Source organism: Silurus meridionalis, chromosome 26 (assembly GCF_014805685.1).
Source record: "Silurus meridionalis isolate SWU-2019-XX chromosome 26, ASM1480568v1, whole genome shotgun sequence".
NCBI lineage: Eukaryota > Metazoa > Chordata > Actinopteri > Siluriformes > Siluridae > Silurus > Silurus meridionalis.
In genome coordinates this window covers 11,378,601-11,397,948 of record NC_060909.1, presented here as the reverse complement: position 1 = coordinate 11,397,948, position 19,348 = coordinate 11,378,601, and the positions used below count along the sequence as shown (strand labels likewise).

The window sequence follows — 19,348 nt, the reverse complement described above, 5'->3', positions numbered from 1 at the left end:
TCACTGAAAGCCACTTTGCTTTCAGACAAATCACTCATTGCATTTTCTGTGTGCTGGCACACTTGTTATACCACCTGCAATGCCAGGCAAAACAGACCATCAGAAAACACACTTTGTTCTAGAACACACATATACATGTAGTTGGTAACAATTAAGAACAAGCTTAAGTGTTCGCTGTGCCATCCAGAACAGCAATACACCCACACACACAAACTTTATATGAGCAACAGAGTCTCCAAGCTATTTTACCTAGCAGATGCACACAGCTGGCAGCAATCCATCCTTCTGCTGATCTCCACACAAATATCAACTGTTTTAAATTGAAGGTGTAACTGCATTATGCGACTGAAAGCTCCCCTCTTTCTGCAATACATTTTCAAATAACTTTATATTTATTCTCCTCAATCTATCACTAACCAGCCCAGTTTTTCTTTCACCTTTGCAAATACTGTGCATATTGTTTCCTTTAGTATTTTTCTAAAACCTCAGTTTTGCTCTGTTATAAGGTACTGTTCTCTACAACCCACAATGTAATCCTCATCATTACATAATCATGTTCAAGATTAGCTCCCTGCTGTCTATGATTCCTGAAATAGTGATTGTGGTACACCTGGAAAGCATACTGCTGCTCCAGTGTACCTGGTTTTCAAAAAGAAGTGCCCAGCAATATTTTAAGGGCAAATCGTTTTTGGTATTTTTGGTGACAGTTCTCATCACATCCATGCAAGCCCTAAACCACCAGTAGTAAACAGATCAAGACAAGGAGGTATCTTTTAACAACTGTTAATAATGTTGACTGTGTGCTCAGGAAACTCCACACTTTTGTGAGAGCAAACTGACATTCTAGCCTACAGCTGTCTGAATATAGATCTACACATGAGGGTTTTTCTTTTCAAAATGGGTGTAGGCAAAAGCTACAATATATTATAAAAGCTAGACCTGTTAACCATGCCAAGAATCATTGATACACTTCCTTTTTGAGAAAGAGAAGAAATCATTTTGTGCTTAAATATTTAAATTCAATAATTGAGAAGATTATTAAAAATATTTAATTCATACACTGATTTGCAAAACACAACCATCATTTGTGAAAATGATGATTGCCAAAAAATCATAAATGATGTAGTGCCTTCACAGGGCACAATAAAGACATGCTCAGTCTTGTGAATGTTCTGATTGCACTGTTTTGTCATCCCAACCAGGTCATGTCTTTTTCTGCCTTGTGTTTATTGTGTTCCTGGCACAGACTCCAGGTTGACCACAAACCTGACCACGATAAAGCACTTACTGTATACACGTATATGAAAAAGAGGAAAAGCTAGAAGAAGGAGGAAAAAGAAGCATTAAATGTTAGTCAGAACGTCGTCCCCTCTAATGACTGGATCTGTAATGTTATCTGATATGTGAGTCTGATGCATCACATATCACAGCATGTTGACCAACATCACGAAGTAAATATTTGAACTTTGCACGAAGCTTTTATAATGAAAGACATCTGAGGGAGTTTAAGTTTCAAGGATGTATAAAACACAAGCAACCATATCAATATAAAAAATTCTTAGATCTGTGCTTAAGAAGCTGATGCCTCCACACTGCAGTGCTACTGACACACCAGAAGAGAAACCTATGAAAAAACATAGTCCTGTATTCAGGACTAGAGTGTCCCTGTCTTTCCTATTCTGCCCTCTGATCTAATAGTGGAGACAACACACAAACCTTCTCTAGGGACAGTTCCAATGTATAAAAACAAATCTGTACCCCGCTAACTAAACAGTACCCTGACAATTCCAGCATACCAAACTAATCTCAGGCAGCTGTTATCTTTGCGCAGGAAGTGTTTTGGGCCTGGTGCCAAACTGAAGGGACTCTTGTGTCAGAAGAGCTGCAAACAGACAAAGGGGAACTGGGCTAGGAAGATAGAACTCCTTTACGGGGTCCACAACCATTGTGACCCCTGAGAGTCCAGATGTTGTGAACTTCAGTAAAAAACATTGACATGGGGACATCAATTTATAAATCTCTGCTTCTCAGCACCAGTGGGTTCAGCGTGTCCGACTACATCCGCAAATTCACGGTAACTACATGCAATCTATTTTCTATTTTAATATAATTTGCATGATGACATCGAGTACTGACTGTGCTTCATGCACATGAAGCCTTTTAGCACCAGATAATGGCAGAGCTTTATAAGAGAGTGCTCGGTTATTTTGAGGAATTCAGGTACTACACTGTGTGAATTCACATATATGCAAAAAGGAGGGCTGTGAAACATCAGGATTTGCATTTAAATAACAAACTGGTATTGGGAATAGAGAGGAACACTAACAAAGCTCTTCTTTTGTTTTGCGGTTAGATCTTTCATGAAAAAGTTCAATTTCAGGCGGATTATTGACATTTTTAAGATGCTGCGTCATGCGAAAGCCACAGTAGGAGAGAGGATTATGATATTCAGACTGGTGCATTTGCTTTAACTGTCATTTAAAGTGTTATTTTCAGTATTATTTTTTTTCCCATCAATCTTGAGCTATGAATCATCCTCATATATATTTTCACATGGATGAGTAAATCTCCTTTTAGGAGAATGATCTTGGAATCAGCAAGCAACTTTATCCTATTTGGTGTTCAGGAAAATGATTCATTGTTACTAAGGATAATTTTTTTATGCAACTTAATAGCAAGACCAAAATGCTAACAATGACAAGTGAAATGTAATTAGTAAATTGATCTGAAGCTCAGGTCCTGGAGGAGCACATTCCACTGAGTGTGAGCTCTGCTGCAGTGTCCTGTCATGTCATAGATCTCTGGATGGACAGAAGACCTCTGTAAACAGAGAAGGCAGTACAAACCGTCACCTCACATAGGTCAAGGCTAAATGTTGCTATGTACAAACAGTGGGACATGGTTCACGTCCTCCAGGACATGGAAAATCTCCTCCGTTTGACTCACAGCATATCGTTAGAGCGAAGTTTGGAGTGCAAATGGCTGTGACAAGATATGAACTTTCACACTAGTCATTTGTACTTTTGATCATAATGCATTCATGAGATACCGCACATGACTGACCTTTTGCATAACGCATGAACGTAATGCATTCTCTCTGCTAGGAATGTCAGTTTATTTTAGAAATATGTTGCTTACAATGGACACCATGTTGATCCTCATTAGTATAATAATTATATGCCTCACAAAGCAGGTTTTACTGTATAGCTGTATTCTATTCCTAATTCTTTACTTAAGTATTCATAGAGCTGCATAACATTTTCTTCCAAAATTAAACCCTACAAAAACATATAGGCAGGCTTCCCATAAAGCCTGCCTTCATTCATTTTGATAACATCTAAATCCAGGGCCAGATTTTATTTTACATAAAGTCACGTTACATCTTCATCCAAACTTCAAATCAATTTACATAAGAATGTTATAATTTGTTGATTTGTCAGAGTCACAAAATAGTCATGTGCCATTGTAAACAAATTAATGGTAGCAATTATGCCTTATTTTAATATATACATAACTGTAATTAATAGTGTGTTATAGCACTGTTGTAACTTTACATTTAAATTTGGCAACTAGTCTTACTAAAAATCATTCACATAAACATAAGCAAGATTATATTTTAATCTGTATTGGTGGCGTTATTACATTGATGTAAGTATTAATGAATATATACAGAGGTCTATCAAAGGATACACAACACTCGTTGTATGCATTTGTATAATACAACTGCGTATATATTCCTAGGTAGACCTACATGCAAATGTAAATTTGACATTGAAATTGTAAACAAGGCTATAAACGTTTATTCAGGGTTAGGTCAGTTGTCATGAACAGCTTATATAAGGCTTAAGTAGATCTATAACCCATGTTCAAGAGCAATAAAATGACATATTTAAACTAAAAAAATATTGTCACATGCTATATTAAAATTAGAAGTATTTTTACTAGGTCTGCATTTGCAATTCCACCTGTTGTCTGGCAGCCTTATAGTTTTATTGCTTTAAAAAGTCAACGTGATCAAAGGTCAAAGGTTAAATTGTTTTGTTTCTTTCTTTCCAGCTGATTCTGTCCCTTTAAAATGTTGTGAATATTTAAGTTACCTGAATCATTATGCCTCACCAGCTTAAAATTGTAGCTTAGCAGAGCAGAACATTTTCTGGATGTTAATCTAATTGGGTGTTCAATAAGAGATAATATACAATATAAGAAAATATATAGTTTCATCCATTTTTTGTATACAATGACTTCATTTTTAGGTTTAAACTTATTTCTCTGGGCAGAATGAAGAGATGTCAACGCTTCTTTTTCCTATTCACAGTCTCCTTCATCACATGTAAATGTGTGGACAGTCACAGCTGAAGTGAGAAAATATTCATTTATGAGCTGAGTCGCTGCCTGCCTGATATCCTCCATGCCCCGAAAACACTCGTGTACCATGTGCGAATTGGGAAATTGAGTTAACACCTACTGGTAACGATGAATTCCAGCCACTATAAATGCTCTCTGTGGAAAGGTCTTGATGGAGTCACATTCTAGCATAAATGAAAGCATCTAGCTTGTACCTTTCCACTGCTTGTTCATTACATAACATGCATCTAAAGAGAATGCTCGGGATCTGGCACCAGTTCAGGGTGGAAAACTATGTTCTCGGTGGGGAAGGATTTATAAATAAAGCCCACTTGCTTACATCTGACACATGAGTGTGTACAAACGCTTATTAACTCCCTGCACTGTTGTATGTATACTATGCTTTAAATACCATGGTTGTGACAGTTTGATGATTCCATACAGTCTGGAAGCAGGTACTTAACTATTGCTGTTATTTATGTACTTTCCATGTTGTGAAATCCATGTGGAGGTTTCACAATTATATCTGAAGTACTTTGGATATAAATCGAATGAAATGATTTTTTTTTATTACTTTATCTGAAATCAGATTTTTTTTTTTAAGAGTCAGATTATTTTGTACATTCTGTACACAGTTTGAATTGGATATTGAGACAATTTACAACAGCACTATTCACAAAAAATAGCCTGGTGGTGTTCAGGGGCAACCTGAGATCTGAAATTGTCTTATAATCTATTTTGAAGGTCACAGTTGAGGATAATTAAGGTTTTTATATTTTTCTTTTTTATAGTTATAGCTATAATGCACATCAATCTAATGAAATAATATTCATTTGAACTCAGTGAAAAGTTTTTGCATTCAAATAGCTTTAATCATTCAATCATCAAATCATTTAATCAATGCTCAAATCATTTTAATATAATTAATATTAATTTAATTAAAATATTTAAATTGAGGGAAAAAATCCTAAATAACACAACATTTTACTTGATCCTCTGCTTCTTATGCAGACTTTTGTACTTTCTGTTTCAATTGACTTTAGCTTCGTCTTTAGAACATGAAACTCAGCTCAGTGTGGGTTGGGTCGGCTGTTACTACATCTATGACTACATATGTTCAACTAACTTTTTCTTTTTCCTGGAAAAAACTCTTGACTTGCATGGCCCATCAGCTTGTGTGATACTGAGAAAAGCAAATGTTTTCAATGTTCATTTAGTTAAATTAATTTAATTTAGTTAATCCTGGGATGCCATGTCCTTATGGATTATGGCTATTTCGAGGTAGCTGCAATAGCATAATAATATCAATGTAATCCAGGGTTTATATGAATGCAAGTGATAAATTCTTATTTTTTTACACAGGGAATATCTACTGTATAGTGTACAGCATGTAGGCAGTGTAAAATAACTGTAGTGAACAATACATAAATTGGTTCATGGTAAAAATAAAGCAGTGTAACAATGTAAAATGCTTATAGAATAAAAACAAAAGATATTCTTTACTGTACTGATTTTTTGTTCTCTATTTGTTATTAAGTGCAATGTTATCTTTTAGTGACAGCACATGCATGTTATCATATTACATACATGCTTTATATATGTTGTGGAATATTTGTCATTGAGTACTTGATTTTTGAGTCATGATTTTGGACTCTTTAGGACCAGATTCTGAGGTTTGGTACTGGCCTTTTTTCCAGAGATCTGAATACAAGATCAGCAGATGAATCACAAAACAGCAGATGGTAAAAGTAAAATATGTACTTCAAGACACAAAATGCCATTGAAAATTTTAAACTGTTGCTCTACTGGCCTATTATGTATACATGAACTGACAGCATTGTGATTGTCAAGACGTCTTGTCCTTTTCATCTAGACAAAATGAATATTCTCTCTATTTTTTGGTACCATTTTGTGGCATCCCCAGGATTCAAACTTCAATCTACTGATTACTGACTAGAGACATGAAAACTAAAACAGCTTTGCCTCTCAGGAACATTCTGCACTATTTCATTTCACAAAATGTGTTCTGTATTGTGCAAACACAATGACAAGAATCCATGCTTCTGTCCAGTTATTTTCTGCCTCTATTTTAGTGAAAAAAGAAAGCCCCTGTATCAGGTATCAGTTGTTTTTTTTCTTTCTCAAACAATGTTTTCCTGGCAGGAGGCAGCATGATTAAATTCTTTGATTGAAGAGAGAACACATTTGACATTCCAGTTTGCGAATAATCTTCATACCCATGTCCAGAGGGATTTATTTTTACAGTAAGAGTCAACCCAAAGTCATAGCAAATTATAAGACAGATTTGTCAAGGGAAAACTACTAACCCAATTTAGACAGACCTGCATAATATTCCAAATGATTCTGTTCTACTTTACATTTTATAATTTTAATGCCCATTCCTAAAATACCATTCCTTGTCAACAGCATCTGTCATGTTAAATTTAAATGTTTTAGTGACGTCAAGGGACTGCTGGAACTTTGGCAGCTCTGGGCTCTATATAAAAGCGCTTGAACAGAGCGAGCTCAATAGAGTGGAACAGAAAAGGGGGCGGAAAAATAGAAGTGTGGCGATAAGATACCAGAGTGGAGGTGTTTATTTAAGTGGTGTCATGTCTCTGGTGCATACTGACACCATTCTGGACGAGCTGCTTGTTTCAGTGGGAGGCACAACATCACCAAAGAGAAGCCTTATGAGGAGTAAGATAGGGGGACTGAAATAGCATTTCTGATAACTTTTGGTCTCTGTGCCAGATGGATTAGTGGCACTTCCTTCTCCTGCATTTTTGTCTTGCCCCTGAGCTGTTATTCTAACTGTGTTTCACTCTAATCATGAGTAAACCGGTGACTCTGGCCACCTGCATTGCCAAGATGTATGAAGGTGCCAAGCTGGACAACTCTGGAGCAGTATCTGGGACACCAAAGAAGGCCAGTTCAACTCTTATGGGAAGTCTTGGTCACATTGAAAAGAAAATAATCCTCCTGGAAGGAAGAGTTGAACAGATCACAAATACACAGAGTTTAATGCTCCAGAAATTAGAATCAGTATGCCAAGGAATGGGTGCGTTGGAGAAAAACGTTGAACAATTCAGACAAGAAAAAACTCTGGGACAATCTTTCATGAAACCTCTTGATAGAGATCAAGACATGAGCGACTCAGCTGTGATTTCAGAGGTCAGATCCCTTTGTGAAGAAACGGTGGCCCTTCTGATGAGCTTGAAACAAGAAGGCCAGCGGCAGAGAAAAAAAATTGAGGGAATAGAAAGTTCAGTGTCCACCCTGGATAAAGTTTTCGGGTACGTGGGCGAAGTTTTTCGCAGCTCAAAGATAGTAGAGTTCATTCTCAGTGGTGTCGTGCCTTGGAGGAAGCAAGGTCTTCTTAACACATCAGAGGATGAGGTTAGTGAACTTCTGGGCATAAAGAGGGATTTTGTCTGGGTTGTTTGTATTTGTTACCTGAGTAGCTGTCTTAATGTTAATACATTTTATAAAAGAATTATACCTGAGACAAAATCTGTGTTGTTTATAATATCTTATGTTAGTATATTGAACTTACAGCCTTGTTGCTCTATTCTTGACATTTGGTAAACAAAGTCCACGTTCCATTGTAACATGTTTCTGGGTCACCAGTATGAGCACAGAGAAGTTTCATGTTTCATATGCCATTGCAAGGACACTTGACCTGGATTACTGAGTTCAGCTGGTACCAAAGTCTCTAAAGATAAACCATGAAACCATTGTTGTACTTTTCTTTTCCTTTCTAGCCTTTTTTTCTGAACTGAAAGGTATGGAAATTGTCTAGTAATTGTAAAACAAAAACAAAACTTAAACCCTAGTAACATTGAACCTTGAGGCAGATACTACCAGACACAGCAGTGTTTGGTCTTCAATTCTATATGATTCTTCATAATATGTTATTGTGTCATTATTTAATAAATAAAAAAGCAATGTTGGCAATTACTGTGCAAACATAAAGAGTAATAGAACACTTGGGAATTGCTGTTATATTCTGTAAACAGAAACCAGCTTCCCCATTGAATATTTTCCTATAACAGCATCGCTCTGGGTGTTTAATTTGGTAAAAAAATTAGTATCTGATGTAACATACTTGTTTTGTTGCTTAAAATGTTCCCCACAGATTCTGAGATTCTAATTTCCAAAACAAAACAAGAAAGTTTCTTGCAGTTGTGTTTTTAAATGTACATCAGTTTTAAAAAGATCCCTCTCTACATGCTCCACTTTCTCATTCTTTAATCTTGGCAATAGAAAGGCAAAATACTTTGGTTTAATTGCCTGATCTGTGGTCAGACAGCGTAACCACATCGTTAAGTGGAGTGTGTGACAAGGCAGGCCTGGAGAATGCTATAAACACTCAGGGAAAAATTATGTAGGAATGTGACTGGGAACTGTGACAGCACATAATTTGCAGTTCTCCTAGTCCAGTCTATGCTTTTGAAAGAAAAAAAGATTTAAAAAAGTACCTTTTTGTTGTTTTTAAGGCTCAACTTCTGAAAGAAGGAGCACTCTACATATAACCAATAACCGAGAGGCCTGCAGTACCAAACATAACATTACAACCAACTGCCTTATACTGTGTAGGTCCCTATTTGCCATGCACTGGCTCCACAAGACCTCTGAAGGTGTCCTGCCAGGCACCAATACATTGGCAGATCCTTTAAGTCCTCAATCATAATTTGTAGTTTGGGGCCTCAATGGATCAAACTTGTTTGTCCAAAACATTTCACAGATGCTTGAGCAGAATGGTTTGTGGCAGGACACATTATCCTGCTGAAAGAGGCCACCAGTAAGGAATATGTTTGCAACAAAGGGGTGTGCTTGCTCAGTCTTTTGGTAGGTGGTATGTGTCAAAGTAACATCCACATAAATGTAATGGCCCCACAATTTCATAGCAGGAAATTGCCTAGAGCATCACACTGCATCCTCTAGACCAACAATTTCCCCATAGTTCCCATGGTTTGATTCATTGGACCATGCCACCTTATTCCATTGCTCCATGGTCTAATTATGATGCTCACATGCCCAATTTGGAGTGCTTTTAGTGGTAGACAGAGGTCAGCATGGGCACTCTGACCTCTCTGCATCTACTCAGGCCCACATGCACTATGTGTTCTGACATCTGTCTATCAGAGCCAGCATGAACATTTTCAGAATTTATTCTACAGTAGCTGTTGTGTGGGATCACTTTTGGTAATACTAACCACCGAATAAAAGGACATTCTATAACACCTGCCAATTTGGAGATACTTTCTCTTAGTTATCTATCCATCTGAATTAAATCTGTCAACATCACTGAAGTTCTTATTAATAAAAAAAAACACTGCAGACCATTCAGAATAGCTTAATTTGTTGATTTTCCTCTGGCTGTGTATTTATTGTTTGATTAGTGGGAGCCATTTATGACATCTTTCATACAGATAATAATAAACAAATGCCTCCAGGGTCATTTTTATTTTGAATGATGACAGACAGACAATAGGTGAAGATCCATATAATGTATGTTTTTCTTTTAACCTAAGGGGGAAAAAAAATCACAGTGCCACCATGGCTTTAAACCAGCAGCAGGTTCTTCATTTCATCCAAAAGCAATCTGTCACACCTTTACCGTTTCTTTCTCTCCCACAGAAAAATACATCAGATGATGCCACAAAGGCCAAAGGCTCTTTCTGTAACACAGGAACTCAGGCTCCAGAGGAAATTAATGAGCAACCTGCAGGTAAGAGATCGAGTCTCTCACCAAAGTCTGTTGCGTTATCAGCGTTCTCAGAGGCAGAGCTTTATCATCAATTTGTATGGCTTCCATATAAATATTTTTCATCCGTGAGCCATACATTTCAACCAAGCTTTAAAATTTTTTGGGTTGAAAGCAAGATGTGTTGATAATAATAAAAAAAATTTTTTAGGCTTTAATGTTTACATTATGAAGTAAATTTATTTATTTTTTATCCAGTTGGAGGCTATAATTATATATATATATATATATATATATATATATATATATATATATATATATATATATATATATATATATATATATATATATATATATATATATATATATGTGTGTGTGTGTGTGTGTGTGTGTGTGTGTGTGTGTGCAGAACTAATTTGACAGAAACATTTTATTTTTATGATAAACAGATTTTTCCTGGGTTTAAAGGTGAGTGTTTGTGTTTAAAATAATCCTGTTTTTGGATGCCTTAAAAAATATTACAGTCATGAACTACACAGAGGTTATATGCCAAACTCATGATATAATAAACATTTCCAGCCTTAATAATATTAAATCTTTTAAACAAATTTGCAAACTTTAAATATAGCCCTTAATTGCTATTTAATTAATCTTTTTAAAGCCTTCGGTTCTGAATCACAAAGTTAAGGACTGTTACTAACAAATTAACCTTGATAAAAAGTTTATCACCTTAATACTTTTTTTGTATTTTATAATAAGAATTCATTACCATGGTTCCTCCAAAGCAGTGTTTAACATTATCAGTCAGGTCCTGTACAGAACACTTTCAATACTTCTCTCCATGTGCACCGAGTTGCCAAGTGATAATGCGTGAAAAGAAATGCAGTGGGAATCTTTGCATGCAGTGCTGGTCCACTAAAAGGTTAGAATTTGTGACACGTGACACCTGGAAAACTGGGAGACTGGATAGCACTGACACGGGGAGAAAAAAACATAACATAAACATCTCAAATTCAATTGCGTTATAAGATCTGACAGATACTGAAGGTTATTCAAGTCAGATTTATTTCCACTCACATGATGCTCACAGTCTTATCATTTTATAATAATAATAATTTAATGTTTAATAATAATTAAAGCAATCAGCAGCACATTCATATAACAACAAAGCTAATCATTGTAACAGCTCCACCTTTAGAGTTAATGTTGTAGTGAGTATGATGGTAACGTGAATTGAATGTATCCTATTATATATGATATAAATGTAAATCAGTGCCTGTAGCAAATTTTGTACAAAAAATAAATAAATAAGTAGATTTCTGAACTGTAATCTGGTTATTGTAATGGCCATAAGCCTGTTATACATATATATATATATATATATATATATATATATATATATATATATATATATATATATATATATATATATATACACATTTACCGGCCACTTTATCAGGTACACCTGTCCTACTGCTTGTTAACGCAAATTTCTAATCAGCCAATCACATGGCAGCAACTCAATGCATTTAGGCATGTAGACATGGTCAAGACGATCTTCAGCAGTTCAAATTGAGCGTCAGAATGGGGAAGAAAGGTGATTTAAGTGACTTTGAACGTGGCATGGTTGTTGGTGCCAGACGGGCCGGTCTGAGTATTTCAGAAACTGCTGATCTACTGGGATTTTCACGCACAACCATCTCTAGGGTTTACAGAGAATGGTCCGAAAAAGAGAAAATATCCAGTTCTGTGGGCGCAAATGCCTTGTTGATGCCAGAGGTCAGAGGAGAATGGCCAGACTAGTTCAAGCTGATAGAAAGGCAACAGTAACTCAAATAACCACTCATTACAACCGAGGTATGCAGAAGAGCATCTCTGAACACACAACACATCGAACCTTGAGGCGGATGGGCTACAGCAGCAGCAGAACACACCGGGTGCCACACCTGACAGCTAAGAACAGGAAACTGAGGCTACAATTTGCACAGGCTCACCAAAATTGGACAATAGAAGATTGGAAAAACGTTGCCTGGTCTGATGAGTCTCGATTTCTGCTGTGACATTCGGATGGTAGGGTCAGAATTTGGCATCAACAACATGAAAGCATGGATCCATCCTGCCTTGTATCAACGGTTCAGGCTGGTGGTGGTGGTGTAATGGTGTGGGGGATATTTTCTTGGCACACTTTGGGCCTATTAGTACCAATTGAGCATCGTGTCAACGCCACAGCCTACCTGAGTATTGTTGCTGACCATGTCCATCCCTTTATGACCACAGTGTACCCATCTTCTGATGGCTACTTCCAGCAGGATAACGCGCGATGTCATAAAGCACAAATCATCTCAGACGGGTTTCCTGAACATGACAATGAGTTCACTGTACTTAAATGGCCTCCACAGTCACCAGATCTCAATCCAATAGAGCACCTTTGGGATGTGGTGGAACGGGAGATTCGCATATATATATATATATATATATATATATATATATATATATATATATATATATATATATATATATATATATATATATATATTAATCAATTAATTAAAATATTGAAATTAAAATATTGTATTATATTCAATAATGATTGTCATGAGTAAACTCGTGATTAATCGCAACTTTTAAATTGCACATTTTTATCTGTACTAAATGTACCTTAAATTAATACTTTTCAAGTTTTTAATACTTTAATCAACATGGGCATGGACAAATATGGATGCTTTATGAAAATGTATGTTTATTATTAGTGAAGCATAGAGCATGAAGACAAAATATAGAAAATAGAAAATGTTTGAAAGTAATTATGGTGTTTTAAATTATGTAAATCATCGGGACACCAAACAGAACTTTTGCTATGTTTCCAAACGGCCAATTTTTATTGCCAGATGTGTGCATCGTGGTGTATTTTAATGCTTGATTTGAGACTTGGTGCATCAGTAAAACGTGTTTAGTGATAAAACAAATTTCATTGGAGTTTTTTTTTATATTTCAGTAAACAAAGGACGTCATGAATAAATGTGTGTTGCATTGATGGTTTTAATTTCAGGTCTTTTATATTTGTGTATATACATTTTTAATAAAAATGGTCAAACAAAAATGGTGCTGTATTAATTGTGGGTTAATAAAATTGTGTTGTTGAAATTAATTTGTGTTAACAGCCCTAATATATAATTATATATATATATATATATATATATTCCCCTAATATATATATATATACCATATATCATCTATATAATATTTTATTATAATGATATTATGTATTATTTGTTCATTTAAAATTAACTCACTGATGGCACTTTTTCTTCTTTAGTCACATACAAGCATCAAGAGCATAAAATTAAGTCTCCAGCCCTCATTTCCTCTCCCGCTGTGACAACAAAAGTTCCAGTTTCTAAATCCCTGCGGAGGCCAAAAGAGGTGACGCTGAAGAGCAGAGAGCCAGGCCAAGTCCAGGCCTTTTCTCCTGAGAGCCCGAGTGAGTCCGAAGCTCCTGAAGTTAGTAAAGATCATAAGTCTGCAGAAACATTGACTGTGACTGCAGCTCCTCTGCTTGAGAGGTGAGCCTGTAACATCTAAACGATTCAGTCTTGTGGAACTTATTCTACTAAACACCAGTGATGCAGGGATTTGAGTTCTACTTCACTGAATGATCTGACACACTCAGTTTAACTAATCGATTCCTTCATGTGTTCAGTCAGGAACGAAAGAACAGAGTTAATGAAATTTTCTCCCAGATGGGATTTAGGAATGTGTAAAATGGTGCTTTAACTTAAACACTCACTAACAGGACTTTCTGCTGTTTGCCATAACCACATACTCTGTTTTTCCTTTAAGCATTAACTACATCATTAAATGTACGAGTAGCAACGGTCAACATGTTTTTATCATTAGATTTGGTCATTGTTGAAATAAGAATGAATTTTGGAAATACATCACAGCATTTGAGCCTGATGTATTCTTTTTCTGCAATGCTTTTCTGCTCAGCATGGTTGTAGAGAGAAAGAGTGGTCTGTACTCTAGTCACTTTGATCCAGTCTAAATCTCATCAACCATGTGTTTTCACCTGCTAAACTGCCAGATGTTTGGAAGTGAAATTCCAGAGACAACTGTGTTTGTAAAAATCTCAGGAGACAAGCAGCTATTGAAATCTAAAAACTGAGAAAAACTCTGCCGCAGACAAGGTCTCTGAGATACTGAGATACATTTTTCCCCCATGCTTAATGTTTGTTGTGAACATTAGTTGAAACTCAAGACCTGTATCTATATGATTCTGACTGATCTATCATTCCACTGTCTCTCATGCTGGTGCCAAAGACACACTAATGAAAGATTCAGCATTGTGCTGCTGTCATTTGAAATAGCTGTTTCTTTTTACCCCATGGTTTGTGCCCTAGTCATTAGAGGATAAAGGGTAAAGCATGTGCTACTAAATGGAAAAAAAAGCTACATGTTGCCATGAGTTTGACAGAGTAAATGATTTTAAAAGCGAGACAACTCTTAGGTGGTAGCTCTTTCTCTCTCTCTCTCTCTCTCTCTCTCTCTCTCTCTCTATCCTCTTTTTTTTTTGTTTCTCTTTTGTATCTCTCTCTCTCTCTCGCTAAAATACGTCCTGTTCATAATAAAAGTACTTTCATACAAGCATCACCTCAGAGGACAGAACACACATCCATACAAGTATACACATAGATCCTCACACACGTACACAAATGTACTCACACACCTACACAGGCCAGTCACATATCGACATTGCCTCGGATGGCGTAGACATCCGACGCAGAAGGGAGCCCCTTTGCGTCGCTTTTCAACGTAGATGACCGTCCTATACACTTCAATGCAAATCCTGTGTCGCTTTTCAACGTAGATGCCCCTCCTATACACTTCAATGCAAGATATCTGCACACACGTACACACACTTCCACAGTGATGTACGGTTGCATTGTTTGGAGAGGCACAGTTTAGTGACTGCATGTCTTTATTTGATGAATGCAGATCATATGTGAACAACAAAAGGCTTCTGTCACTCACAATCAAGGATGGAGGTGTTTTATTGCAAAGAGTCAGGAGACCTTTACAGGTTCCTGTGCACTGTTTGTGTGCTTTCTGATGACTGGAGATATTTCATGAGAGCTTCTGTGAAATTGTAGTAATGGAATTCTACATGCTCCTTTGTGTCCTTTGTAAAGGTGCCTCATTCTTTTGATGTATAAGATTTAAAGACACCCAGGCAAACATCACCAGGGGCAGATTAATTTGAAGTTTTTCAATGAGAGTTTTAAAGTCATGATTTGATTTTAAGAAACTAAAAAGTTTCTTTAAACGCTCCTGAAAAAGAATTCTTTGGCAGAGTTCCTGTTCCTTGCTTTTTCATTTTGCTCTAAGAATTGTGTAAAGCAAAAGTTGTAGAAAAATACTTAACCTTTCTTGTTATGTCACACTGCTTCTATGCATGTTTCATTTTTAGTTTCAGTAGCTTGCTAACCTTTGCTCTTTTTACATCACAGGAACCTTTCCATAAAACAGGAATGTTTTTCTCAAAACATCAGGTTCTCCAACGCAGAACTATAGGAATGAATCATCAAGAAGAACTTTAAATTAAAATGTATTTAAAATTGCTTCCTGAAATCAAGCATTGGCATATAAAAAGGACTGGGTTTCCTGAAAAGGATTCCAGAGCCAAAAAAGACATTAAAGTACTAAAATTAGTGATAAACCAATTCTCATGGATTGCATAATATAGCTATATAGAAGCTATTTTTTTTTTTTTGGTAAAATTGTGCCTGATTTCATAAAAAGGTTCCTTAGTTCTTGAAAAGGTGTTTTTCATAATAATTGGTTGCATCCAGAATATGATTATAATCTGTTTCCTGACTCCTACCTTTGTAAAAGTGTTCTTAAAAGAGTCTTTGAATTTTTCAAAATGATAAAAAAAAAAAAAAAGAAATTCCTGAAAATATTTATAAAAAGAAAATAAGTTCCTGCAGTTCTGAAATAAAGTTTTTTTTTGATTTGGGGAATTTTAACTGAAAAAAAAAAAGAAATCCATTAAAAAGTTCATTTGTTCCTGAAAAGGTTCCAGCAGTGTAAATATGCCTTTAGTTGGAAAATTAACACTAAAAAGGTAACACCTTTAATATCCAACCTACGTGTGTTAACACACCAATTTTTCCTTGATTTGCCCAATGTTTAATGAGATGATAAAGCTGCAGTTCATGAAAAAAGGAGCAGGACTGAGAGCTGCTGCTTGTAGTTATCAGTAATTGCGATAAAATATTCTGTGTGAAGGAGCGCCACAGCTCATTTCAGCTGCATAGTAAACACAGATTTTCTGACAGTTTATTGCTTCCTAATTGGCAGTTCCAATTCACTCTGTTGGTCATGGCCTGCTGATTTCTGCCATTTTGCATGGTGTTCTTAAGACCAAGCTTTAATGTGTATGAATGTGATAACATCCATGTTGAAGGATTATTAAACTAATTATCTGGATTATGTATTTCTAGCAAAACCTCAGAAACACACAGTGCTTTAGAGCAGACAAATGCTCCTGTAGTTGCTCTCCTGCTGTCTGTGGATTCTTTAATTAAAAAAGAGGAGCCAAATCAGAAGAGGGAATGTGAGCATAAAACAAAAGAAGTCCCTAAAGCCAAGCCATGTCATGCTGCAAAGCCGGACCTGCCAATCATGGCAAACTTGGAACAGAAGGAGACAGCTGCTCTGGAAAGTCCACAGCTGAGAGAAGCTGAATATGAGCCAAGACCCGAACTGCTCACCCAGAAAACCAATACTGAGACTGTACATGTGGTCCTGGAGAACCCCGATACACCCCAGAGCAAAATCAAACCTTCAATAAATGTTGAAGTGGAGGGGTTTGTACCAGAGAGTGAGGCTGATTCAAAATCAACAAGTCTGGATTTACAGTTTCCTATCATTGGTATGTAAAATAAATGGCATAAAGCATTTGACAAAGTCTTTAGCACTTTAAAAGTTGGAGGCTGTAAATTATTTATTTTAACTTCAAGACCACACACACACACACACACACACACACACACACACGAACACATTCACACACAAGTTAAAAAGAATGTCCTAGTGTTTTAAAAGTGGTTTCTGAAAATAAGGCATGGGTTCCTCAAGTACATCTGATTTCATCTGTGCTACTCTCAGAGCTTCTGTTATAAAAAATAAATAATCACCAGCAATCAGAAAAAAAATCTTTACAGCAATGTGGTGCAAATTACTTGTATTTACTTTATATATAAAGATTGGCCATTAAACAAAAACTTAAATTTGGACTGTTGAATGTTTAAATGTAACTGCTATGAGCTCAATCTTAAACCTGTTATAGTTAAATTATATAAAATGTCACACTTTGTTAGCAGCTGTACTTTCTAAACTTATAATAGATCATTAGGTGTTGTATGTGATTATAACAGTAACGACACCAGGGTTCTGTCATAGCTCTTGACGTAAATGTGAAAACTGTTTTGTTCCATTATCTGCAGTAAAAGTCTTCGATGTCACCCATCACCTTGCACACCTTGCCAAGACATAGTCAGCTGTTTCATAATCAGTGTTCTTTTCTTTTTTGCTCAGATGATTGCCCTCCTCGACCTGCCCCTTTTGAGCATCGCATTGTCAGTGCCAAGCAGGTTCCCATCGGCTCCTATTACAGTGTGGAACCCAACAAGTTGCTGGGAGGGTGAGTGGGTCAGCGCCTCTTCTGCTGTCTATGGCATAAATATGTGGATGTGTGTACAATATATTTCTTACTCTACAGAGGGAACCCTCAAAGTTTCTACATTGGTGCTTAAAAAATTGTGTTACCTTAAAATTCTCTACATTTCTTCACAAATATGATCTAAAAAACATATTCTAAATGTAAACAAAAAAAAGAAGTAGTCTGTAGAAAATGTGATTAAATATTATATAGTTGGCTAATATTATATATTTATTTAGTGCGGAACATTTATACCACGGTCTGTCTGAATCCTCTATTCTGATTGGCTCAAAGGTGTATGTGTGTCCAGACCATTGAAGGCACAGGTTGAGCTGGTCAGTTTAATAAACATTATAAAACAGTGCACTGCCTATAAACAACTGTTTAAAAGGCGATTTTGAACATTTCCTAATCTACAAATTTCCTTGCATTGAGTGCCGAATGCCAGCTCATGGAAAACAAGACAATAGCAAACCCAGCAATAGCACATTTCTACTTTCCCATTCTTGTATTTATTGCCATGTGTGTTTATTGGTGTTATGTCTGTCTTGTCATTAGTCTTTGTGTTCACAGGTTTTTATTCACAGCTGTTCCCACTTCTGTTTTTATTAGTTTGTGTATGAATTAATTATGTGTATAAACTAATTATTTTCTGAGCTGAATATTGATGCATCTTAGAAATGTAACATTTTGCAAGCCATTAAACTTAAATTATGAATATGACATGTTTGATAAATTAATTGATGAACTTTGATTAATTGATTAACTGAGGAAGATAACAGTAAAATGACAAATGATAAGAAAATTGCACAATTAATTAACCCTAACAGATTCTCTCTCTCTCTCTCTCTCTCTCTCTCTCTCTTTCTCTCTCATACTCTGAATCTAATAACTATTTATTTAAATTCATTTAAATAATTGTAATATCATCACACTACTTTATTTGTATATGATTTAAAGTGGGCAGAATTTGAGATCTAAAAATCCATATATAAAAAAATCTAAAGAACAAATTAACTGTTATTTTGATCTATTTACTCAGCTTTGAAAACAGTAACAGATTTAACTTGTCAATGCTAGCAAATGACTATGTAATGTATTTTTTTAATATAATTGATATGGTGACATGGAACAGTATTCTAACAGCTTTAAAATGAAAAGTTTACATACATAAAAGCTACATACATCATACTATGCTCTTTCTTAGAGCAAATAAAATGTGCAAAGCTGTGAAATCTAAATTCTGTTTGGCAGGAATGTGTTGATTAATTTTCTAATTACAGGTCAGTCATTTGACGACTTGTACGACGAATGCTCCACAACAGCTTTTTTAGTTTTTTTCTAAATTGTTAATATGATGAGGTTTACTGTATGGAATTAAATGTTTATGTTTTATATATTAATAAAATGTATATATTATAGTTTATATATATTTAGATATATATTTACCATTGCCATTACCATTTAAGTGGAGAGCGGAGCTCTCATCGCTACGGCCCGGGTTCGATCATCCGGTCAGGGAACCAACCCCAGCCATTAGGGTTGCACAAGCCAGTGCACTCTTAGTGCCG

At 35.8% G+C, this 19,348-nt stretch overlaps 1 protein-coding gene across 2 annotated transcripts in view; it reads left to right on the top strand.

The window, feature by feature from the left end:
* The first annotated feature begins 1,878 nt into the window (after positions 1-1,878).
* Positions 1,879-19,348, top strand: part of mylk3 (myosin light chain kinase 3) — a 36,306-nt gene continuing 18,836 nt past the window's right edge. The window contains exons 1-5 of one of the 2 annotated variants that reach the window (XM_046840351.1): positions 1,879-2,074; positions 9,988-10,078; positions 13,371-13,617; positions 16,558-16,988; positions 17,654-17,759. In XM_046840351.1, coding sequence (XP_046696307.1) covers positions 1,997-2,074; positions 9,988-10,078; positions 13,371-13,617; positions 16,558-16,988; positions 17,654-17,759 — 953 coding nt within the window. In that variant the 5' untranslated portion in view covers positions 1,879-1,996. Of the gene's footprint in view, positions 2,075-6,892; positions 7,744-9,987; positions 10,079-13,370; positions 13,618-16,557; positions 16,989-17,653; positions 17,760-19,348 lie in introns of those variants that run through there. The other variant, XM_046840350.1, reaches the window with a different exon arrangement.